We start from the raw sequence: 24,802 nt of genomic DNA, 5'->3' as shown, positions 1-24,802 counted from the left end.
ACTAGATGGTGTCTCGGCATCTGGCAGGGCTGAACCCCTCTGCCCTGCCCCCCACCTGTGGGCAGACTTTCTTACCCAGCTGCCCGCCCAGCACCTGGTCTGGCTGCTGTCTTGCCAGGCTCCGCTAGCATCCTGAGACCAGAGGGGCTTCTTCCCTGCAGGGGTTTGTCATGGATGGACAGATACCCCCACATCCTCAGGTGTCCTGGGGTCCCTGGGGGCACACCCATCTCAGCAGTGAGCCACACAGCTTTTATTTTATTTATTTTATTTATTTTTTTCTTCCCACACAGCTTTTAAAATGTGCCTCTTACTTAAGGGATTTTTCACACTTCCAGTAGAAATAGATTTTACTTCTCCTCCAGAGTTTTTGTTTTCTTTCTCCAGGGTCAGATTTGAGGAAGCAGATTTCATCTCTTGGAGACTTCTAGCTCCAAGACAGAGTGGGCGGTGAGAAGAGCAGCCCAGGAGTCAGGAGGCCTGGGAGCTGACCCTGGAGCTGCCGTCAAAGCCCATACCTACAGGATGCTGGTCTGGACAGGGAGGATCACCAGGGGCCTGCCCAAGCTCCAGTGTCTTATTCCAGGGGCAGCTTGGACTAAACTGTGTCTGGTAGCTGTTCTCAAAACTACCAGTTTTGCCAAGAATGGAAAACAATAGATTTTTTTTTCTATTTATATTGCCTTGCTCATTAGCATGCACAACACAAAGGCCAGAGTTGCTGAAGCAAAATCAACAAGTTCTGATTAATTTGCAGAGTTCAACCACGGGATCACTTCAAAATTTCTAACCAATAGCGCTCCCTGGCTGAGTCACACCGTGGAAGGATCCTTAATTGGAAACAGCCTCAGACAGTAGCATGGACAGCAACAGAGATAAGGGATAGCAGAGCACAAACAGCCAGAGAGGAAATGCCCATGAGAAAGGCAGTTGACATACTCATGGTTGAGTTGACAACGGCCTCTGTCTGGAAGCCCTGGACCTGCCAGGGGGTGGGCCGCGCTGGTGGCTGGGGGCTCAGGAGCAAATGGAAAGCTGGGGGGCCAGATGGAGAAAACTGGAAAGTTGCCTTTGAACATCTGTCTTTGTTTTTAACAAGCATTGTCCTTTCTAGGTTGCCCACCTCTGGGTCTGGAGACCCTGAAAATCACAGACTTCCAGCTTCATGCATCTACTTCGAAGCGCTATGGCCTGGGTGCGCATCGAGGGAGACTCAACATCCAGGTACTGGTGGTGCAGAAAGGATTCTGGTTGCATTGCTAGCCGCTCTGGCAGGAGACGCAGCCAGCGGTTCGCTGGGCTTGGGTTGGATACCCCACATGGCATTCCAAATGCATTAGCTCCACTTCTCCCAGCAGGAAGGGCATTGCCTCAGATCCTCATCTTAGAGAGAGAGCCTTGAGATGAGACTCAGGATATGTGTCTTCTACAAGGAGCCCTCAGTACAAAGGATGCTGCTGGTACCCGGACCCACGTGGGCCCTCCTCCACCTCTTGAGCGCTTCCCCTTCCTGTGATCTGTCTGCACAGGCACGGGGAGGCGGGCATCGGCAAATCCAGCAGGCATCGGCAGCCAGAGGCATTTGTCCTCTCCTCCCACCCCCACCACTGCTTCTCACCACCACACAAACCTCTTCCAGGCTGTTCTATGGCTCCCCCCAGGGCAAACCCTGTGTGCCTCTCTGAGGCTCAGCACCTCATGTCTGGTCTGCTTCTCTAACTCAAGGGTCCTGTGACCTTGGTCCTCACTACTGTCGGGGTCCTGCTCCAGGAACATGAGCTCCTCCCTGCACATTTTATACACCATGTGGTTCTTCTTGCCTTTTCTCAGGCAGGTCCCCCTGCCTGGGCAACCTCTTGGCCTCCACCTTGCCAGGCATCATAAGTCCTGCAGCATCCCCGATGGTCGATTCCTTGTGCTGCTCTAACAACTTATCATAAATGCAGCCACTTAGGCCACACAAACCCATTCTCTCCCAGTTCTGGAGCATGGGAGCCCCACTGGGCTAAATCAACATGTGGGCAGGGCCGCGTTCCTTCTGGACCTGGAGGGGAGGATCCATTTCTTCGCCTTTTCCAGCCTCCAGAGGTGCCTGTGTTCCTTTTGCGTGGTCCCTTCCTCTTTCCAAGCCTCTGGGTCCTCCTCCTGCTTCCCTCTTCCACTTTTAAGGAGGCTTGAGATGACACTGGACCCTCGTGGATGCTCCAGGATCATCTCCCACCTCAAGTGACCTTAATCACATCTGCAAACTTCATTTTCCTTTATCAGAGAGCCTCCAGCATTCGGGCCCCAGGATTAGCACCTTGGCCTCTCTGTTGGGGAGGGGGCGTTATCCTACCAGTCCATCCACGGGGTCCTTTCCCTCTGGCTCCAGCTCCAGCTGGTGCCATTCCATTCCTTCCTTGTTCAGCATTTGGTCATGTGCTGTCCTGTATGGGTCTCTAGTATCTTAGCCGTCTTTCCCCCGCTGCTCCATGACTGTGGGTGTGTTTTCCAAACCCCTTCTGTACATGCACCGTCTCATCCAGCTCCAAGGAAGAAGATGGCCCTGCATCCCTGAGACATGGGGCCATTAGGCGGACACCTTCTGAGCGACGTCACCAACACCTCATGCTCTCACCATCCCTGTGAACACGCTGTGGGCAGCTGCTGTGCTGGGAACCGGGCCAGGGTGGACGAGGCCCCTCCCCAGGAGCTCAGGGGCTCGGGGGTGTCTGAGTGGCCCTCCAACTCCGACTCCCAGCAACCCTTCCCTCCTCCCTTGACACTTGGCCGCACCACACAGACTCTCAAGCCGCTCACCTGGCACCACTTTGCAGGCCAGAACCCCGGTAAGACTTTTCCAGAACCAACGTTAATGAAGTCCAAAGTTGCTTTATGAGTATGATTTTTTGTTAATAACAGCTGATAAGAGACATTTGGGTGTGTATAACTCAACACTATGATTTTCAAGAGGATGAAGTTCCAAGTTTCACAGGAGTGACCATTAATAATATGAGTGCCTGTGGCAACCTGGATGGGGTCCCGGCTTCTGTGGAAGTCAAGTCAGGGTCCAGGCTTCTGTGGAAGTCAAGGGCTAGCAGGGCCAGGTCCCAATGGGTGTGGAGCTATTTTGAGCATCAGTTGGAGGAGCTGTCAGCCAATACCTTGAATGCCCTCTCTATAAATGAAGTTATTCTCTGTTACAGAGGACGTGCTCACATTTATCCAACCTTTCAGTCAAGAAATTGGAAGTCCTGAATTTGTTGGTGGGGGATAGGGCCTGAGAGTTGTATTGTTCTTGTTGGAAGTTCTACTCCCAGAGCGGATGGGTGGAGCGTGGGGGGGGGCTCATAGTGCAGGGGCCCTAGGCATGTGGAGTTCAGACCTTGGCCTTGACACATCCAGATTCTGGGACCTTGGAACTATTATCTTATGGCTCTGAGCCCCACCTGCCTCACCAGACAAGAGGGAGTGCTGAGAACTCATAGGATCAGTGGAGGAGTGAAATTAGGTGGTTTATAATTTGAAAACATTTACTGGATCATTTCGCTTCTCTGCTTCTAGCCTCTGGTAGCTTCCAGGGGCTCTTGGAAACTCCTAGGTGGCCCCACGTGACTGGCCCCTCTTAATTCTTGTGGGGTGCAGTCCCTCCTCGAATGCCGGTGACTTGTTCCCTTGGGTGTTCTCTGCCCCTCCTTGAGCAGAAGCCCCAGGTTAGAAGGGGCTTGGACTCTCCTCCACCCCCTTCCTCCCAACCCAGAATGTCGCCTGGACACACACAGAGGATAGATGGTGGGCATTCACCGCCCTGCCTTTGCTGGGCCCCACAGGAGGTCCCCTTGGTGGACGGTCAGCCATCAGGGAGCAGGGTCCTTATCATCTTTCCTTCATCCTTCCCTCAAGAGAGGCACAGGCCAGGGAGAAGGCAGGTATCCCAGGCTGGAAAGTGGGGACAGACCCACCCTCCTGACTTCAGGCAAGAGGAAGTAGGAGAGTCATTGAAAACCACTTCAGTGCGGCTTGTCCTTATGGGGATTTATTTTTCTTCAGTGGGTTATCATTTCTCCAAGTACCCTCTGAGAAGAAAAATCTCTGCACCTGCTCTTAGAATAGGAAGTAGTTGTTTTAACAGGGAAGTCCAGGCCAGTGCCCACCCCTCCACTCCCCGCCCCAAGTCCTGGGGTGCCTCCCCCCCGCAGCAGGTGATGTGGTGTTAACTGCAGAGAGTGGAGGGCTGCCTGCAGCTGTGTGAGGGGCTTCAATGCAGCCCCCACAGGGAAATAATGACGTGGGCGGGGCCTCTATTGTGGCCTTCCAGAATCAGTGCCCCATGAAGCCTGATTTCACTGCCACAGGTGCTCTAAAATACATCTTCCCACACATAACAGTTTGAAATGCAGCTTAAAAATATCCTCTCTCCTCACTTAGGAGTATTTTGTAGGTGTGTCAGAGCTAATGGGATTAGATGTGGGAGAAACACCCAGGTGTGAGAACCGTTGGTGCGCTGGAGTTACAGATGTGAGCGGGATGGCCCAGCGTCTGCAGGCTCGGCCCTGGTGCCCCCGGGGTGCATGAGGCGCACAGGGCATGCGGGCCGGGTGCTCATCCTGCTTCCATCACTGGTGACTGAGCGGCTCTAGGCACGGTGCCCCCTCGTCTGAGCCTTGGTGTCTTCATCTCATTCACGAATTGAGCCCCCCCCCCCGCCCCCTGCACAGTCACCTTCTCAGAACATGGGGATCCACCAAACCAGGGAAGAGAATTGTCCTTAGAAGTTTTCAAATGCCCTATGTGTGCCCATCAGAATCCACTCGTTTCTCTGACCCCTGTGAAGTGCCCGGTACAAGCCAGGGACTTTGCTGTCCCCAGAAGAGCCAAGACGGGGCGTTCCTGGGTCCCCCCTTTCCTCAGATGCATAGGAAGAGCGGACTCGGCTCCGAGAGGTGTCGGCACTGTGCCAAATGCTTTCTGCCCAGTATTTTCATTTGTTCCCTGACAGGAGACGAGTACTATTATTATTATTTAAGATTTTTATATATTTATTCATGAGAGACACAGAGAGAGAGGCAGGGAGGCAGAGGGAGAAGCAGGCTCGATCCCAGGACCGCGGGATCAGGACACACTCAACGGGGAGCCCCCCAGGCGTCCCAACAAATACTCTTCTTATTATTACCTCTATTTTATAGAAATCAGACACATGAATGGGTGGAATAACTTGGTTAAGATGCCCAGGAGAGGCAGGGCATGAATCCAAAGCTACTTTCAACCCAGACTTGTTGCCCCTAACGATGCCATGAAACTGTCCCCGGGTCAGCAGATAGTGTTCTGGGCGTGATGGGAACGATGATTAGACCACGACCGTCTCTCTTTTCTGACTGTGATCTCACACTGGTTTACACTGGTATGACAATACCAGAACCCAGTGTTGACAGTGCAGATTTTGCAGACTGTGAGCTCTTCCTGAGTTGCCATTTGCCATATAGCAGAAACGCTTTTCTCTGTCTTCATCCTTTTAAGCCACTAGGACAACATTGTATCTCCAGGGGCTTGTTAGCCACACAAAAGAATTTCTCCCGGTTCTGGAGGCTGGGAAGTCTGAGGTCAAGATGCCAGCAGACTGGGTGTCTGGAGAGGGCTGGCTTCCTGGTTCATAGATGGCCACCTTCTTCACCACCTTCTGTGTCCTCGTGTGGTGGAAGGATCTAGGGGCTCTGGGGGCCTCTCTTTTAAGGGCCCTAACCCCACTCACAAAGGCTCCACCTTCATGACCTAGTCACTTCCCTGAGACCCTGCCTCCTACCACCATCACCTACCACCATCACCTTAGGGGTTGGTTTCAACATACAAACTTTGAGGGGACACACCGTCAGTCTATGGCACTCTTTGTCCTCATTTTTTAAAACATTTTTAAAAGGTTTTATTTATTTATTCGTTCATGATAGACAGAGAGAGAGACAGAGACACAGGCAGAGGGAGAAGCCGGCTCCATGCAGGGAGCCCGATGAGGGACTCAATCCTGGGTCTCCAGGATCATGCCCTGGGCTGAGGGCGGCTCTAAACTGCTGAGCCACCCAGGGATCCCCTGTCCTCATTTTTAAGCAGAAGACTTTGGAAGAATAAAAGCACCTTATAACCTCTTTTGTTTTGCAAATGGAATTTTGCTAATGTTGATTTAATAATATAAACTTAGAGAAGAAACCCAAGTTCACATTTCTCATATTGAAGGAAGATCGATCTTCCAAGAACTCAAGGAAGAGATCAAGTTCATCAGGATAGCGAAGGTTTATCCTCTCATCTGTGATTGTTTTTCCAGCATGGTCAAGATCCTCTTAACACCGACCCACTTGTGACGTGATCTCATTTAGAATAATCACCGACTTCTGCTCCAGGAGCTGCCACAGGCAGAATAGAAATTAACATTTTAAGTCTCAAAGACATTTCAGCACTGTCCTTTAAAATCACTCTCGGGGGGATCCCTGGGTGGCTCAGTGGTTTAGCGCCTGCCTTTGGCCCAGGGCGCTATCCTGGAGACCCAGGATCGAGTCCCACGTCGGGCTCCTGGCATGGAGCCTGCTTCTTCCTCTGCCTGTGTCTCTGTCTCTCTCTCTCTGTCTATTAAAAAATAAAAATAAAAAAAAATAAAATCACTCTCGGATCCTCATTTGCCTCTAGACGGTCTGAGGAGGTGGCTCTGTGCTCAGGTGGGTCATTCAGTGGCAGCTCATCAGCTGTCCTATTCTTGCAGACTCTTTTGAAGACCCCCCCCCAGAGATTTTTCCATGGCTCGTAAACTAAGCAAGGTAGAGTCCAAGACCACACTGCTCCCTGAGTGATTTATCTGCCCCCCACCATTATTACATCAGATGCTTTCATTGCTGCAAATCCTTGAGCAAATTAGAGCAGCACTTGCCACTTCAGAGGGCCGGGTTTTGATTTCATTCTTAAGACTCTAAAGCTGTGCTAAGTAGGAACCTGACACGGATCAGAAGGGCATGGCTGGAACTCAGGATACCACCACGATTCTTGCCTGGAGCCGGGAATGTGAGACAGTTGGTACTCAGATCAGAGTTTTGAAGAAAGAGTTGACATTTTGAGGTCACGAGAAAACACTTGGTGCACTACGTTAACACCTCCAGATGTCTTTGTGGCGCCTGCCCACCGTCACGTAGCATTCTGTGGCCCATGTCTTGTCTCACTTGAGTTTGACCTCTGAGAGGAGTTCGCCTCTGGTACCTCTCTCATGAGGAAATGTCTGGTTAAGCTAAGAGCATCTGTCCAAGCCATTTCTCAGTGCCACTAAAATCAACCACAGCTCTTCTGAGTCATTCCATTAATGCAATTCTCTGGAGCACCTGGATGCCGATATTAGGATCCAGTTCCAATGTTCTGATAATCTTTTTACCTGAAATGAGGTGTAAGCCTGGAAGATGGCCGATGCCTGTGGCTGAATTCACATGCACCCCCTAGGAGGGCATGGAGTTGGTTATAAAACATCCACCCAGGTTTATCCTGATGTCCAGGTTGATGTGCAAGGGCACATCCCATCATCTGTCCCCCTGTCTCCTTTGGCCTTGAAACACCTGGTGCCCCGCCTTGCCCAAACATGGGACGGCCTGGGGCAGCACTGTTTTCTCAGGTGTCACCTCGAGCCTGCCCTGCTTCTATTTATCAGAAGAATCATCTGCACCCAGAGTCCTCCGACCCCACAGCCTGTCTGTTCCATCAGATCTTCCTGCTTCTCTGGGTGCTCAGCCTCCGGTCTGTTTCTGGCTGCACAAAGCCCTGCTGTAGCTCTGCAGGTCCTCAGTGGGGGCTATAAATGTGCTAAGTGCTGCAGAGGCAGAAATAATCACAGTGGGGATTGCTTCCAAACCAAGGAATGTCTTGCTTGCTCCGATAAAGGGATTTTGTGCTCTATCTGGCTTTAAGAAGCAGTCTGGGAGACAGCATTTGGATGCCAAAGTGCTGGAATTTTGGATGTTTGGATTTTTATGGGAATAACAGGACCAAATATTCTAAATCATGAGTCTCTTGGAAAATTTAAAAGGAGAATTTACCAGAATGATGGTAATGCGCTGTTCTTATTCTCCAGAAGCTTGTACCATAAACACATGAGCAGGAGAAGGGCAAAGAGTAGAAGACCAGAGAAACAAAAGGAAGGGGCCCTTTGGGGCTCCCTGGCCTGTGAACCACAGATTATTAAGAAACCACAGGGCTTTCTGGTTCAAATGCGGATTCTGTTACTTGCTATGGGAATTTTCTTGACTATTTTTTTTATTAAATCTCATTAAATTAATAATTCATTTCATCTTCATTATACTCAGAGGGAAACTCTATTTTGGAGATACGGAAATCGAAGTCAGAGGTTTTGTGACCTGTCCCAACCCCACAGCTAGTAAGTGCCAAGCTGAGAGTCAAATTCAAGGTTTCTGGCTGTATTTTAGCTCTTTGTTATCTCCGGTACCCACGAGAAGGTTCGGTGTGTTCTCTAGCCTGTGGCCTCGGCCAGCGTCCCATCCTGTGACTCATCTCCCTGACTGCTGGCCCGAGCATCCCCCAGTACCTTCCAGGCTCCCCGCTGGCCAGGCCCAGAGAAGCCTGAGGGGCCCCGGGAGTCGCAGGCACGGACCTCACGTCCATCCAGCTGGCACAACCGAATGGTGCCTCCTCGGATAATGACTCGTGGGGACGGGCCCTCTGGTCTGCCCAGCCACGCACAGGCCAGCCTGGCTCTCTCCTAGACGTGGACAGGTGGGAGTCAGGTATGCCAGTCATCCTGCACCAGGGTTTCTGTGGTCACGATAGATGGCACAGGTGGAGAAGCCTGTGTGAGGAGGGGATGGAGGAAGAGACAGGGAGGAGAAGAGAAAAAAAGGAGATCAGAGCAGATGCTTTGATTGGCTGGCTGGTTGGTCGATTCATTGATTCCATAAACACAAACCTACCTCTAGTTCTGGGGAAACAGTAAAGAGCAAGAATAGAAATTGTCCTTATATTTTAGCAAATGTTTGGGGAGGACGTGCTGTGTCCTGGGCCCTGTCTAGGTGACCGAGATGCTTCAAAAACCAGACGGACAGACGTCTTTGCCATCTGAAAGCTTCCATTCCAGTGGGGGAGGCACATAAAAGCAAGGAATGTAATAAAGTAGAACTTCTCTAGTGTCAGCGGGGAGTGTTAGGGAGAGAGAGCATAACAAACTTAGAGCTGGCAGCAGGAGTCAGGAGGGCTGGCTCTGGGGAGGGGGCAGGCTGTTGTTAAAGGTAAACAAGGCAGGCTTCATTGAAGAGGTGGTACTGGGGCTGAGTTGGCCTGAAGGTGATCATCAGGGAGTCAGGTAGCTGTGGGAGGAGCACTCCCGGCAGTGGTAATGGCTTGAGCAAAGGTCCTGTGGTGACTGCATGCATGGCCCTACCAAGGAGCAACAGCAGGCTAGTCTGGCTGGAGCACAATGAGCATGCAAGGAAGGAGGCGCAGGCCCAGAATGAACACTGGGCGGACTTTGCCATTGGCTTTTGTTCTTAAGTTAGTTGGGGGAGCCCTGGCAAGTTTTTGGGCACAGAAATGCTGTGCTGTGATTTACAGGTGAGAAGGACCGACCTGTGTTGACTTAGGGGAGCAGCGTGGAGGCAGGGAGGCCTGTTGGGGCATGACCTTGGCATCCAGGATGAGAGATAGCACTGGCTCTGGCTGTGACAGGAGTGGTGGAGGTGGTGAAAGGTGGTTGTATTTTGCATATTTTGAAAGTAAGATTTTCTCAGGAGGCTGGATGATGTCTGGATGAGGGGTGTGAGAGATCAAAAGAGGAGTCAGGGATACCTCCAGTGCTTTTTTGACCTATACCTCTGATAATCTAATGGGGAAGTGAAACTATTAAAAAGATAAATCACCAGTGAAAGCACGACTAGAGCCTAGGATGAGTGCTCAGAAGGAAGCACCACCGTGTATTCATCTCCTTGGATGACCGTAGAAGAATCACAAACTGGGCAGCTTGACACAATTCTGGAGGCTGGAAGTCTGAAATTAAGGTGTGAGCAGAGCTGCTCTCCCTCCCCAGCCTCGGGGAACTAGGCAAGGCTCCTTGTTCGCTCCTTCCAGCTTCTGGTGGCCCGAGCATCCCGTGGTGTCCCTGGGCTGAGTGCTGCACCACTCGAGTCTCCATGTCCAGGGTCACGTGGCAGCCTCCCGCGTGCCCCTGCATCACCTTCCAGGTCGAAGGGAATGGTAGTACAAAGGCCCTGTGGTTGTAGGGAACATGACATATTTGAGGGGCTAAAGCTAAGACAGTGTGGTTGGAGCTGAGCTTTGGTTACAGAGCAATATTGTGGCCAATGAATGTAAGACAAGGTATTCTCTATCATTGGTCATTAAGGAAATACAAATTAAAACTACAGTGAGATATGACATATAGACCCCAGAATGACTTTAAGGAAAAAGGATTGTACCAAGTGTGGGTGAAGAAGTGGAACAATAGAAACTTTTATACGGTGGTGAAAATGTAAAATAGTACAGCTTTGGAAATGTTTTTGGAATGTCTACTGAAGCTCAATATTCTCATACCTGTTCATCTAACAAATTCAACTCTTATGCCTAAAAGAAATGCATCCATATGTGCATGATAGGCAGGGACAGGTAGGTTCATGGCATCACTATTCATGACAATCCAAAATGGTAATAAGCCACATGTCCATCAGCATACAAGGAGTAAGTCACATGATGGAATGATGGAATACTCTACACCAATGAAAAGGAGTAAATTATTGCTACCTGTGATAATACAGATTGATCTCACAGATATAACATTGAGCGAAAGAAGCCAGACACTAGGGAGTAGTTATGGTAAGTTTCATTTACATAGAATTTAAAAACAGAAAAACCAATCTAGGGAAATGGAGGTCAGAGTAGAGGTTATCTTTGAGGGGCAGGTAATAGTGGGAGGTGGTAAAAGGGAGGCTGTGGCAAGCTGGTCCTGTTCTATATCTTGATCTGGGTGTGGACACTTGAGTGAGTGTGCAGTAAAATTTATTGAACTTCACACTTAGGCTTTGTGCACTTTTTTGTATATATTTCATTTTTAAATTTTTTATTTCAATTTTTATTGAAACTTAAAATAATAAAATCATGTATCTATTCTCCTGCTTTACTGTTGTATTTCAGAATTGCCTTTTCTTTGGTTCTTAATAATTTTAATTCCAGTATAGGCATACCTCAGAGATACTGTGGGTTTGGTTCTAGACCATTTCAACAAAGTGAATATTGCAATAAAGTAAGTTTCAATAAACGTAATAAATCAGTATTTGTATATATAGTGAAATGATCACCACAGTAAGTCTGGTTAATATCCATCCTTCTACATAGATACATTTTTTTAATTCAATAAAACTTTATTAAAAAGCTGATAAATCATAGAAAGGAGGTAAAGTTGGTTTAAACTTTAAAAGTGAATGTTAAGAATATGAGGAATGAAATTAGTTGATGAAGGAGAAGAAAGGGGTACAACAGGAGGTAGAAATGAATTTATCACTGCCTATGGTAGGGAGTCAACAGGGACTTTCTAAGAAAATATAGAATTAAGCATCTTACATGAAGGCATTTATGTAAGTTATGTAGTTATTAAATTAACCACTGAAACAAAGACACACCTTTAAAATTTTTAGAGGATAAGAAATGAAACTGATGAACATAGGGGGGAAGAAAAGAGAGAGAGAGGCAAACCAGGAAGCAGACTCTTAGCTAGAGAGAGCAAATTGAGGGTTGCTGGAGGGGAAGTGGGGGGGGGGCGGTGGATGAAATGGGCAATGGGGATTAAGGAGGGCACTTGTGATGAGCACCAGGGGATGTAGGGAAGTGTTGAGTCACTAAGTTCTACACGTGCAACTAATATTACACTTTATGTAAACTAATTGGAATTTAAATAAAAACCTGAAGCAACAACCACAAAAAATAAAAAAACAACCCCAAAAAGAAGTACATAGCAAAAGCAAAAATCACTTATATAGTTCCAAAAAAAAATTATTTCAGAGGAGGCGTAGATGTCGAACAAAGAAAACAGCTCAGGAGTCAACGAGGAAGCACAAACAAAAGAAGCAGTAAAAATACAATGTCTAAGAAAAGCTGACAACTCATGATAACAAAGAACATTTGTCAATGGGCTAAATTGACCACTCACTTATTAATAGAAGAAAACGTAGGTTGCATCATGAAGCAAATTCAACCACAAATCTCCACAGATAGGAACTTGAAACAAAGTGAACCATGCTTGTACCCCCATGGCTCCCTCTACTGAGGGTGGACTGTGCCCTGGACGGCACTTCCGTGGGACTTGTAAACTCCTCCGTGTACTCCTATCAGGGCAGATTCTATTTCTGTCCCTATTTTATGGACCTAATGGGGGCATCCAGATATTGAGCTGTAGCTAGGACTTGAGCTTAGCCCAGCAAGGACCCCGGAGGCTGTCCTGAGCTGTGCTGCCTCCTCAGAGTGTAGGAACACATCTGTCTTTATGTGGATCGTGACAGGTGAACACATAATTGTTGGGAGAATTAAACTAGTTACTCCACTGATAGGCCATTATAGGACCAAAATGTTTGCTAGGTTTTAGTAGAATTGAATTAGAATGTTGATGTGAAAAGTCCTTTACCCTCTTTTTTCAATTAGAATATTCCTGTCCCTGTGTTTTTTTTTTCTTTAACAATTAAACAGTGGTGTATGGTATATTTTATAGATTTCTATTTTAAAATGTTTTAAATTTCAAGCTCTAGATATTTATTGTTTTCATTGGCCAGTGCAAGGAACTCTTTAAGACGTTGATTTTGGGTTTTAAAAATCACTCCAGGGCAGCCTGGGTAGCTGAATGGCTTAGTGCCGCCTTCAGCCCAGGGCATGATCCTGGACCTGGAATTGAGTCCCAAGTCAGGCTTCCTGCATGGAGCCTGCTTCTCCCTCTGCCTGTGTCTCTACCTCTCTGTCTCTCTGTTTCTCACGAATAAATAAATAAAATCTTTTTAAAAAAACACCACTCCAAAAAAACAGTGAATATTTCTTCGCAACCAGCTTTACTGATGGTGAGGTCTGAACTGGGACAAGATGTTCTGCTGATTTGAAGGATCAGCTGATTTGTACCTGGGCCGTTCTATGGGTTTATCAAAGGTCTATCATAGAAATTTGCCAAAGGAGATATTCAGACCAGATGATGGCCCTTGCATGGGAGATTAACTATATTAATCACATGTCACAGCTAACATTTTTAGGTAACACCCCCCCCATGGTGGTAACTTTTGCTAACATGTAAAGTTTTAGCCACTGTGTCTAAGATTTTTCTCAAAGATCTCTTAAAATAACTATCACATTATTCTATTTTTGTCCAAATAGTCCTGGGCTGTGTCTGCACAGTGGCAGCTGTAAGTCAATTATCCTGGAATTGCTAAATAGTTACATTCACTTGGATATAACTTTTTAATTCATTCCAGATGTTTCTGTAGAGAGGCAGCCCGTGATTATGAATTACAGTGCAGTTTGGTGACTTTACAACAGCATAGCAATTTTGAGATTCATTGTTTTCTATACATACTGTGAGGCAGAAAACTTTTTATGATGTCTAGCATGTAATAGCAGCTCTATAGACACCTGGAAAGTGGAAGAGTAAACAAAACAGGCTTTATACCAGTTGACTTCTATATCCATGCTGCCTTTCCCTTCACTTTTTAAAATTAAAATCAGTATCGATCAGTTTTGTCAGCAAGTAGTTTGAGAAATCAAAGTGTTAAAGGATTATTTAAAAAAAAAAACACAAGAGGATGGTGGTTGCCAGGGGCTGGGGGAAGAGAGGTGGGGAGTTGTAGGACAAAGGGTACGAACTTTCAGTTGTAAGGGGAATAAGTTCAGAGGACAGTGCACATCTAGTGCATCTAGTGCCTCTAGTGCAAGTGAGGGGACTGTGTTAATAATATGGTACCATACACTTGAAGGTTGCTGAGGGACCATCTTAAACATTCTCAGCACGCAAAAAGTTAACTGGGAGGTGATGGATCTTGATCTTGGTAATCATTCCACAGCATGTATGTACATTGTATACTTTAAATATAGCAGATATTCATGTCTGATATATTTATGTAATAGACTATATATAATTTTATTTGTCAATTATCCCTCAATAAAATTGGAAAAAATAAAAAACAAAGGTGCCTTGCCAATACACCCCACACCCACTGACCCCCTGAAGCCATCACGTGCTGTGAATGAGGTGACTACTCCAAACTCCTTTTAATTGTTTCTTTGGGAATTTAAGTATTTATTTCTATTTATCTTTTTTAAGGTGGAAGTGTAGGGACAGAGAGAGTGGAAGGGAGAGAATCTTAAGCAGGCTCCATGCCCAGCACAGAGCCCAACATATGGGGCTCAGTCTTATTATGACTCTGAGATCATGACCTGAGCTGAAACCAAGAAGAGTTGGATGCTTAACTGACTGAGCCACCCAGCTGCCCCACATATTTATTTCTAAATAGCATGCACATATTGATATGTATTGGTTTGTACATTTTTGCCTTTTTATTCTGAATCTGTATTATAGAGGATAAAAATTTCAGCTTGTTTTTGTGATCCCTTTACCTTAACCTTTTTAATCCTTCCAGTAAAATTATATCTCAAATTTTGGGTAAAACCACATTAAAGGTTTTCAATATTATGACTGTGTAAATAGTCCTTACTGCCTAAGCCAACAAGTAGTGTAGTTTTGAGCCAAGAGATATGTACTTTCTCGACAACTTTTTGTTTTCCTAGATCTGCTTATATTTTTAAAAAACATCTCCCATACCCTGCAATATGTCTGGGTCTGTAAAATACCCTTTAATATAATTTTCTATAAGGTCAAACCTGTTCAATGATTTTTTAGCCTCACAGTTGTTTTTTATGTTTCTGTAAGACATTCCTTCAAGGAGCCCTTGACCTTCTGTGTTGTGAACGGCTTGATTTCTGGGTCTTTCTACAGCTGCTTTCCTGGGAATATCTCCTCCCTCATTCTGGGAATCTCTCCTATGTTGGCACCCTTGATTTCTGGAACTCATGTCTTCTTTTTGGTTTTCTGCCTCATTTTTGTGGAGCACATTCATTTTACAGTTTTATGGAATTGGTACATGAGAAATTTTTTGAGGTTCTGTGAATCCGAAAATGTCTTTATTTTACCATCACAAAGGACAGTTTGGCCGAGTATAAAATTCATGAGTGAAATTTTAAATTCATGAGTGAAATTTTGAATTCATGAACTTCAGAATTTCGAAGTCATTATCCCTCCATTCTTTGAGCTTCAGATGTTGCTACTAAGAATTCTGGGACCATTCTGATTCCTTTGGCTTTGTTTTATATATTTGTTTTCTCTTTGGAAGCTTTTAGAATCTTCTTTTCATTTGTGATGTTTTGAAGTTTTACAGAGATACAGCTGGATGTGGGTCTTATTCATCATACTAGATTCTTAATGCTTTGGAGACTTAAACCTTACAGATCTGGGACATTATTCACTTACAGTATTTTTTTTTTGGTAATTTCTTCCTCTGCTCTTATTTTTCTTTTATTGCCCATTGTTACTGGTATTTTCACATTGTAAGAACAATGCTTTTTCCTTTCTAAGAATATCCTTCTTTTGTTGTATGCAAGCAAGATCTTCTGTTTCAGAGAATAGTCATTATAATTTCTTTGAGATTTTCTTCTGTTTCCCATTATATTTTTAGTTTATTTAATTTCTGTTTGTTGAAAGCCTGGTTGGAGCTGGAAGGAGGAGGGGAGCTGGGGCGTCTCACTCTTGACTCTGCTATCTACTGACTGAGTTCCCCTTTTTTATCTATCATATCACACCTGCTCCCCTATGTCTAGAGTCCCCAAATACAGAGCTTCTAGGAATGTTTGGGGTTTTTTTAAGAGAAAAATTTCAGGTCTTCTATAATGTGGGGAAGGGGATGTGGGAATCTATTTTTTTAATGCATATTTTGAATCAGTTCCCTGTTTTCAGCCCTACTCTGCCTTTCAAGCTACCTAAGAGTCTAGTTTCTGAGCTTTTTAAAGCCCTGGGTGGCTTGTTTCTCACTGGTGTTTCCCTCATAAGCTCACATCTCCTCTTGCTGAGCCATTCGGAATTCCTCCATCTGATTTCTGTCTTCATTTATTATAATTTGACAATTATAAATATCTTCTAGTTTTGTTTTTTTTAATATTTATTTATTTATTTATTTATTTATTTATTTATTTTTATTTATGACAGTCACACAGATATAGAGAGAATGGCAGAGACACAGGCAGAGGGAGAAGCAGGCTCCATGCACCGGGAGCCTGACGTGGGATTCGATCCCAGGTCTCCAGGATCACGCCCTGGGCCAAAGGCAGGCGCTAAACCGCTGCGCCACCCAGGGATCCCATATCTTCTAGTTTTGTCAGAGATCAAGGTTGTGTTTCCTCATCTTGTTTTCTTTGGGGGGAATTTTTGAGAAAAGAGCACAGAAAAATCAACATTTACTCTATCATCTCGAAACAGAAAAATCCTGTTTGTTTTTGGTTTTGTTTTGTTTTAGAGAGAGAGAGAGAGAACCATTTGAATGGTAAATGGTTCTCCAACCTTTTATTTTCAGGTTGTAGGTGTCCTTCTGTCTAAAATGAGTCTCTTGTAGACAGCAAATAGATGGGTCCTGTTTTTTTTATCCAGTCTGAAACTCTGCGCCTTTTGATGGGGTCATTAAGCCCATTCACGTTCAGAGTTACTTGAACTTCTTCTTAAAGGGGAGTTTTAAGAGTCCCCCTTAAAATTTCTTGCAGAGCTGGTTTGGAGGTCACATATTCTTTCAGTTCCTGCCTGTCTTGGAAGCTCTTTATCTCTCCTTCCATTTTGAATGAGAGCCTTGCTGGATAAAGTATTCTTGGTTGCATGTTCTTCTCATTTAGGACCCTGAATATATCCTGCCAGCCCTTTCTGGCCTGCCAGGTCTCTGTGGAGAGGTCTGCTGTTACCCTAATATTCCTCCCCATGAAAGTCAGGGACTTCTTGTCTCTTGCTGCTTTAAGGATCTTCTCTTTATCTTTGGAATTTGCAAGCTTCACTATTAGATGTCGAGGTGTTGAACGGTTTTTATTGATTTTAGGGGGGGATCTCTCTATTTCCTGGATCTGAATGCCTGTTTCCCTTCCCAGATTGGGAAAGTTTTCAGCTAGGATTTGTTCAAATACATATTCTGGCCCTCGGTCCCTTTCGGCGCCCTCGGGAACCCCAATTAAACGTAGGTTTTTCTTCCTTAGAGTGTCATTTATTTGCCTTAATCTGTCTTCATGGTCCCTTAATTGATTGTCTCTTTTTTCCTCAGTTTCCCTCTTTGCCATTAACTTGTCTTCTATGTCACTCACTCGTTCTTCCACCTCGTTAACCCTCGTCGTTAGGACTTCTAGTTTGGATTGCATCTCATTCAATTGATTTTTAATTTCTGCCTGATTGGATCTAAATTCTGCAGTCATGAAGTCTCGTGAGGCCTTAATGCTTTTTTCTAGAGCCACCAGTAGCTGTATAATGGTGCTTCTGAATTGGCTTTCTGACATTGAAGTGTAATCCAGATTTTGTAACTCTGTGGGAAAGAGGGCTGTTTCTGATTCTTTCTTTTGAAGTGAGGTTTTCCTTCTAGTCATTTTGCTCAGTGCAGAGTGGCCAAAAACAAGTTGTATTGGAAAATGGTTCTCAAAATATACCCTAAAAACTACAGAACACTTCTGAAAGAAATTGAGGAAGACACAAAGAGATGGAAAAATATTCCATGCTCATGGATTGGCAGAATTAATATTGTGAAAATATCAATGTTACCCAGGGCAATTTACACGTATAATGCAATCCCTATCAAAATACCATGGACTTTCTTCAGAGACTTAGAACAAATTATTTTAAGATTTGTGTGGAATCAGAAAAGACCCCAAACAGCCAGGGGAATTTTAAAAAAAGAAAATTAAATTAATTTAATTTAATTCCAAGTCTTAGTCAAATAGACTTTGGTCAAGTAGCATGAGGATAGCTCCTCCAAATCTCTATGATTCTCTTGTGGTGAAAAATCCCAGGCTCTGTGGCAGTTCTGTTCTTGGCATCTCAGCTCACAACCATATATTCTCGGTCTTGACATGGCTCAAATTTTGGAGGAAGCACTTCCTTTTGGTGCAGGGCTGGCCTGTGCATTGTAGAATGGTTAGTAGCATCCCTGAACTCTGTGCGTGTGTTGCCAATAGCACACACTTTTTCCAGTTGTGACAGCTAAAAATGTGTGTAGACATTGCAACTATCCCCTGGGGGATGACATGGATTCCTGTTGAAAGCTTTAGACGGTAAGTCTCCTCTTTATTCAGATTTTGTAACTCTATTCTAGATATTTGAAGTTGTTGAAAATGTGGCAGCAAGTGCCCAGAATAGTACCATAATTCCTTATAATTTTGGAGAATGTGAGGTAATTCACAAATCACCCATATTTCCATAATTTGCCAGATAGTCATTGTTTTGAATATACTTGTAACTCACCTTTATTAAGTGCTCACTTTATTTTTTTTTTTTTGAGTCTAAACAGCATGCCAGGTCCTGTTGAAAGCACTATCAGTACCCTAAGGGAGAAATCATCCTTGCCCCTGTTTTGGCATGTGGGAAAACTGAGGCACAGAGCCTTTAGGCAAATTGCTTGAGTTTGTACAGGATGGAAGTGACAAGATTGGGATTCACACTGAGGCAGGAGGAGTTCAGAGCATATGCTCTTAACCAGCACTTGTCGTTGGGAGGATAGCTGCCCCTGGTGAAGACATGCAGGGATTGTGCCCTTATAGGCTCCAGGCTGGGGCAGTGGTCTCCTTGTTGGCTGGCAGCTTTGGGAAATGAGAGCTTGCATGTCAGAGAGTCACCCTCACTTTCACAAAACCCACCAAAGCCCAGGTAAGTACTGGTAACACATACTTGCAAGATTTAGCCTTTCTTTGATGGTTCTAGAAGGCAGAACCTTGTAGCACCTCCAGGCCCTTATCACAGATGCCCTGTAAACCATCAGACCTGGAGGTGCTGGTTAATTGAGAGCTTGAGTTTCTGGAGAATGTTGACTAATGGGTGTTTCTGGTCACCTTCATTTGAGATGGTAGTGCTTTCAGGAGGCCATGATTTGTTAGTATCTTGACATTTGCCCTCAGAGCTCTTTCAGGATTGTTTCAGGAGGGGATGGGAATGGATGTGCTGTGGTTTGGTCCTGACACAAGGCTGATGTTAGCTGATGCAGAGGTGGTGGGGCTCCACTAAAGGAACCCTTGGCCATGTTGTTTCTGTGCTGTAGCTGGACTGGGAATTTCACATCACTGTTGCCCATTAGAAGTCAGGCTGCCCCAGAATTTGAGCTGAAAGGTGCTCAGAAGTAGGATGGGATGGCCTGTCTTTCACTAAGATATCACTTAGACTTTTTTTCTGATTATGTATTTGTGAAATAGCTATGGGAAAAACCATGGGGTTCATGTAGAAAGAGTCTTAGTAACTTAGGAAGCTTCACTTATGTGAAGTTCATATGATCTTTTTCTTCCTCCTCCTCTTCCTTCTTTTCTTTTTTGTATCAGGGAATTCTCTCTTGAAATGGTGATAATAGAGGGAACATTCCAGAGCAGAAACATCACATACCATGTAAATTCATATTAAAAGAATCTTTAGTAGCAGTAGTAGCTAAAACTCAACACATCAAGTGATTTAAATGTCAGTAAATAAATATTCACTAGATAAATTTATCCTTCAGCACCCAGCTCAGATAGCACTTCCATCCTGGTCTCCCCCAGACCAAGTTAGCCATTATCCCGAGATGCTCCTCTAATGGTTTGCTCCTGTTCCCAAAATAACACATGCCCCATTGTATTTCTAATTCATCTGTTTTTGTGTCTTTCTTTGTGCCTGGATGGTGAGGTTCTGGGAGAGAACGATTCACCTTTGTATCCCCGGCACCTGGCGTGTGTAGGCGGGTATGTTGGAGACGGTCTGTGCCTGTTGGATGCATGAGTAATAGGGGAGCTCATTAAATTTCGTCTTCCATGCTGGGCAAGAAGAGGACATCTCATATTGAAATATTTCCAACTTGTTAATAATAAGCCACTGCATTTTATGATTTAGAATGAAGAGTGTTCAGGGCATAGTGATTTTTTTTTCTTTGTCCCCTACTCATTTTCTTCTATCCACCCCCCACCCCCTACTCCTAAAAATCTCATGAAAATATTCATGATTCTGGGTCTTTCTGAAGAACATCTCTTTTTCTTTCCAGGCAGGTATTAATGAAAATGATTTTTACGATGGGGCGTGGTGTGCAGGAAGGAATGACCTCCATCAGTGGATTGAAGTGGATGCTAGACGTCTGACAAAATTCACTGGTGTCATCACTCAAGGAAGGAACTCACTTTGGCTGTAAGTGTGGGTGGACCTGGGCTTCTCTAGAGTCCATGCCTTGGGTCTAATGTTTAAGGTTTGGACAGAGACAAGGAAGATGCAGAGAAGTATCTGGTGATAAGCAATAGAAAGGAAGAAAATTGGAATGTGGACAGGATGCTGAGCTTGCCGTAGACACCAGCATCTCTTGAAATGATGTTATTCCCTGTACAAGAACAGAGAGAAGGACCCACCTGGCAGGTTGGGCTGAATAGACAAGTGTGTCATTAAAATAGGGCAGTTTAGGCAGGTGGCTGCCATTTTGGATCTGTGATGAGTTACTTGTACCCCTATTGGTAGATTGAACACAGCCCGAGGTGGGGACTCTGAACAAGCAGTGAACAATAGGTAACAAGTCCAAGCTACTGCTCTGGAGTAAGCTGGTATGAATCCTTTAGAATCTGAAAAGGATTGGAAGCCTAGAAAGTTTCTCAAGTCAAGGACTGCTAGGGAAGTAGTAGAAGTGAAGGATGAGCCTCTGTGAGGCCGGAGAACGAGATGGAGCCCATTTCTCAGAATTGAACTTGGGTGCCTAGGGTTGGATCAATAACAAGATGACCTGATAGTCATCCCAAGGAGAGGTAGGTACTCCATGCTGTGGTACACATAGGATGGAATATCACTAAGCCTTAAAAGGGGAGGACACTCTGACACCTGGCTGCCATGCCATAGATGAGCTTTGAGGACATTATGCCAAAGGGAATAAAGCAGTCACAGAAGGACAAACATTGTGTGAGTCCACTTCTGTGAGGTTCCTTGAGTCACATCCACAGAGCAGAAAGTACAATGTTGGCCTCCAGGGCCTGGGGGCGGGGGAGGCGAGGAGGAGTTATTGTTTAATGGGCGCTGAGTTTCAGTTTGCAGTGATGAAAAATTCTGGAGGTGGACGGAGGTGGTGGTTGCACAAAGATGTGACTGCACCGAATGCCATTGAATTGTACACTTAAACATTGGTTGGCATGATACATTTTATGTCATGTATTTTTACTACAATAATGAAAAGAATCTATGGGCTACAACAATGCAACAGAAAAATCCAAACAACTTCCCTGCTTCAACCCAGGGCTGGTTGTAGAGACCAAAGCAGGGCTGCATCTGTGGGGTTGCCCTGTGAACAGCAGGCACGCGAGACTGAGGGCTGGGAAAGCCTAGAAGGGTCCATGAGACCTTGGATGCTTTCTGAATTTAAGAGAGAATTTTCAAGTTCTAACATCTGATTACAACTGAGAAGCCAAGGGCACTCATGCCTCACGTGCTGACATTAGGATGCTGGCCCAGTTAGCTAAGAACCCCCCTGCCCTGCCCGCTTCACCTTCCCTGTCTGTGCCACCCTCTCGAATTTCATTTCAGGATTTGCTAATTACCCCTCGGCAGTCATGTAAAATCTCTCTGTAATTTGTTGATTAGATTAATTTTTAAGTCCTGGAAAGGTCAACATTAATAAATAAACCAGGATAAAGGAAGGGAGCCGACATCTGTGCTCTCATTTAACTGCCTGTCATTGTCACTGTAAAGGGGACTTTCTTACATAGTGACAATTGTCAGGCAGTGACACATCATCTATTTTCCTCTGAGCTTTTGTATTGTAAAGATGATATTATAATATCCAGCAACATTTAAAAACATTACTACCCATGATTCCACTGTCCTTAGACAAACATAGTTTTTTTTTGGACATATTTATAATCCTATTACATATGCAATTATGTTATTTTAACTTAAAAACGTATCAAAGCATTTTTCATGCTGTTACTCAGACTTCATAATGATTATTTTTAATAGTTTGTAATCTACCCGGCCATGGCCCTGCCACCTTCTCAGTTTTCTGGTATCACATATCATTTTGCAAGAAAGCGTTTTCATACTTTTTTCTTCCTTTGAATTATGTCCCTCAAATACATTTCTGGAGCTGGGATAATTCGTGCATTTTGACAGCGTTCGGTTATGTATTTGTGCTGTTTTGTGCGGCTCATTTTTTGTCACTTCGCTTTTTAGCAGCGCCTATGTATGTGCTCATAATGATGATTTTTGCTCTGTGGTGTGCATTGTGCTCTAATCAGCTTATTACCATGACAATTGTTTTCATGGTTTAGATTCTGAAAGGCAAGAATTTGGGGGAAGAAAATGTTGAATTGCTTAAAGGGAATGGAAAGAAACTTGGACAGAAGCAGTGATCTGAGATTATCCACAGGGATGAGGGAAGGGATTTTGCCTTGATGCTTGGGTATTAACCCGCCTAACCACTGTCATTAGAGAGCCAGTAGTCAAGTTATTATTGGATTAGAAAGACCAAGCAGGGTAGCAATAACACTCACATTCCATTCCGTCTAGAACACAAGAGCATTTTGGGTGAACAAGAAATTGCAGTAGAACAGTATCTTTCTTTGACTTAGCCTAGGACAGGAACATCTTAGAGGGAAGACAGGGAAAGCATAGAATTGCTTTTAAGAGTCAGGTGTTGTTTTTTTTTTTTTTAATGTCTAAATGTATTTCAAGTCAAATTATTCTTCTAGGACAATGGAAAGAAATTTGATGAGTTTCAGTTCATCTTACCTCCTGGAATAAGACTGAAGAGGAAATAGGACAAAGGTGCATTTTGGCATCTGAACCTTTTTTTCCCAGAGGCATGAATAATGCTGGAAGCATTGGGATCTGTCCCAGTATGACCAGAAAAACATGGCAGCCGTAGAAACCATCAAATGGTTCCTAACCGTGAAGAAGGCAGCAGGTGTCCTTTCCCTCTCCCCAGGACCTGTGTCCCCACCTTGTTCCCGGGACAGGCATCTGTGGTCCCATTTTTCATATTCCTATTTACCAGCTTGTGTATTTCTCCCTACTGGTCTGGGAACACCTTGACGGTAGAGGCAATGCCTGGTCATCTTGCCCAGTACCAGGCATCTCTTAGGTGCTCAAGTAATGATTTTTTAATGAACGAATATTGTTAGAAAGTAACACATTGACAAAGGATCATTCACACGGAGCGGTAATGAGTTCATTAATCCGAGAGTGTCAGTGCCTGAGAGCTAGCTGGGGACGGGAGTCGGGAGAGGAGAGGGGACGTGGCCGATTGAGGAGTGACGATCTCTAGAGGTGGATGGCACGTACAACAGAGCGGCTTTGGAGTCACGTCTGCCCTTCTCGGAACCTCAGTTTGCTGCCTGAAAGAAGATAACCATTCTCTATCTGGTAAAGATGCAGTGCAAGTCAAATGAATTGTTACTGTGTTTTAAAATCACCCAGCACATAGTAAGGGCTCAGTAAAAGTTCATTTCTTCCCTCTGTACCTCTTGGGGTTTGTTTAGAACAGTGACTGTGAGGCTTTATTTCTAGCTATAGAAACCTTTGGAGAGTACGGGGAGGTTAGGCTGCTCTGGGAACCAGGGGGCAGAGGGAGGAGCTTTGCCTGCCTGGGGCACCCCCTCTCCCCTCCATGGAGCAGCCCTGGAGGATGCCTTCATCCAAGTAGCTCTGGTAGCAAGCGTGCTGAACAGCCCGCGGGCCCTCTGTGCACATTGCAACCCCACCAGCTCTTCCAAGGGCCCATGGCCACCTCCTGAATCTTGCCAGGTGAAGAGAAAACCGTGGAATTCAAACCAAGACAAGCAAAGGCAGAGTTGGTATCAAAGCTTGATTCTTCTAGTTAAAGATGCAGAACATACATACCTTAATCTCAGAGTGTTGCATTTCGGCTGGGAATGGTTTAGACATGGAAGGGCAAGGGGTTGCCGGCCCCTTGAGGCTGGGGCCAGATGGATCTTGCTGTTTATAAAGGCCTCTGTCTGGTTGTTAGAAGAGGCCTTGGAGGCCTCTTGGAGGCAGGGGCACCTTGGAGTTACAGTAGGCATCTACTTAGGAATACTATTCATGCTTCTCATCTGTAGGACTCCCACAATTGGCATTTTCAAGTGAACATCCATAATCTCGTTCCTGACATTCTTTTTATGTGTTTATGGATTCATCCATCTGTTATCGAGCTTTCCGTACTACGCACTAGGGATGCCAGGGTGGGCAAGGGGTGACTGCCTGCAAGGGAGCTTTCAGTCTGGTGGAAGAAGCCAGTGTGTTAACAGACCCACTAGCCTCTGCAAAGCATCTCCAAGTACCGTTGACGAGTGATGGGGATAGGAGCGCTGGTAGCAGATTCCAGGATGTAGTTGTGAAAGGGGATACAGCCGGGTCACCACGGCCTAGCCAAGGTCTGCGACTAGTTCCTAATCTGGTTGATGAACAACTATAATTCGAGTTTTAATCATTTTTTTTCCATTTGCAAGTCATAAAGTATAATTATTTTCATGATACTGAATAATTTATATTTTCACCAGAAATTATCCTTCCACACTGCACTGCAATTTAGTGAAACGTTAGTATACTCATAAAAGCCAA

The 24,802-nt window shown here is 45.1% G+C and overlaps 1 protein-coding gene across 1 annotated transcript in view; it reads left to right on the top strand.

Moving 5' to 3' along the window:
* CPXM2 (carboxypeptidase X, M14 family member 2) overlaps positions 1-24,802 on the top strand; it is a 128,280-nt gene that overhangs the window by 31,986 nt on the left and 71,492 nt on the right. The window contains exons 3-4 of the mRNA XM_055300648.1: positions 1,115-1,224; positions 20,259-20,398. Coding sequence (XP_055156623.1) covers positions 1,115-1,224; positions 20,259-20,398 — 250 coding nt within the window. The remainder of the gene's footprint in view (positions 1-1,114; positions 1,225-20,258; positions 20,399-24,802) is intronic.

Source organism: Nyctereutes procyonoides, unplaced genomic scaffold, assembly GCF_905146905.1.
Source record: "Nyctereutes procyonoides isolate TBG_1078 unplaced genomic scaffold, NYPRO_anot_genome, whole genome shotgun sequence".
Taxonomy (NCBI): domain Eukaryota; kingdom Metazoa; phylum Chordata; class Mammalia; order Carnivora; family Canidae; genus Nyctereutes; species Nyctereutes procyonoides.
The sequence above is the reverse complement of the archived record's forward strand: the minus strand, read 5'-3'. Positions and strand labels throughout refer to the sequence as shown.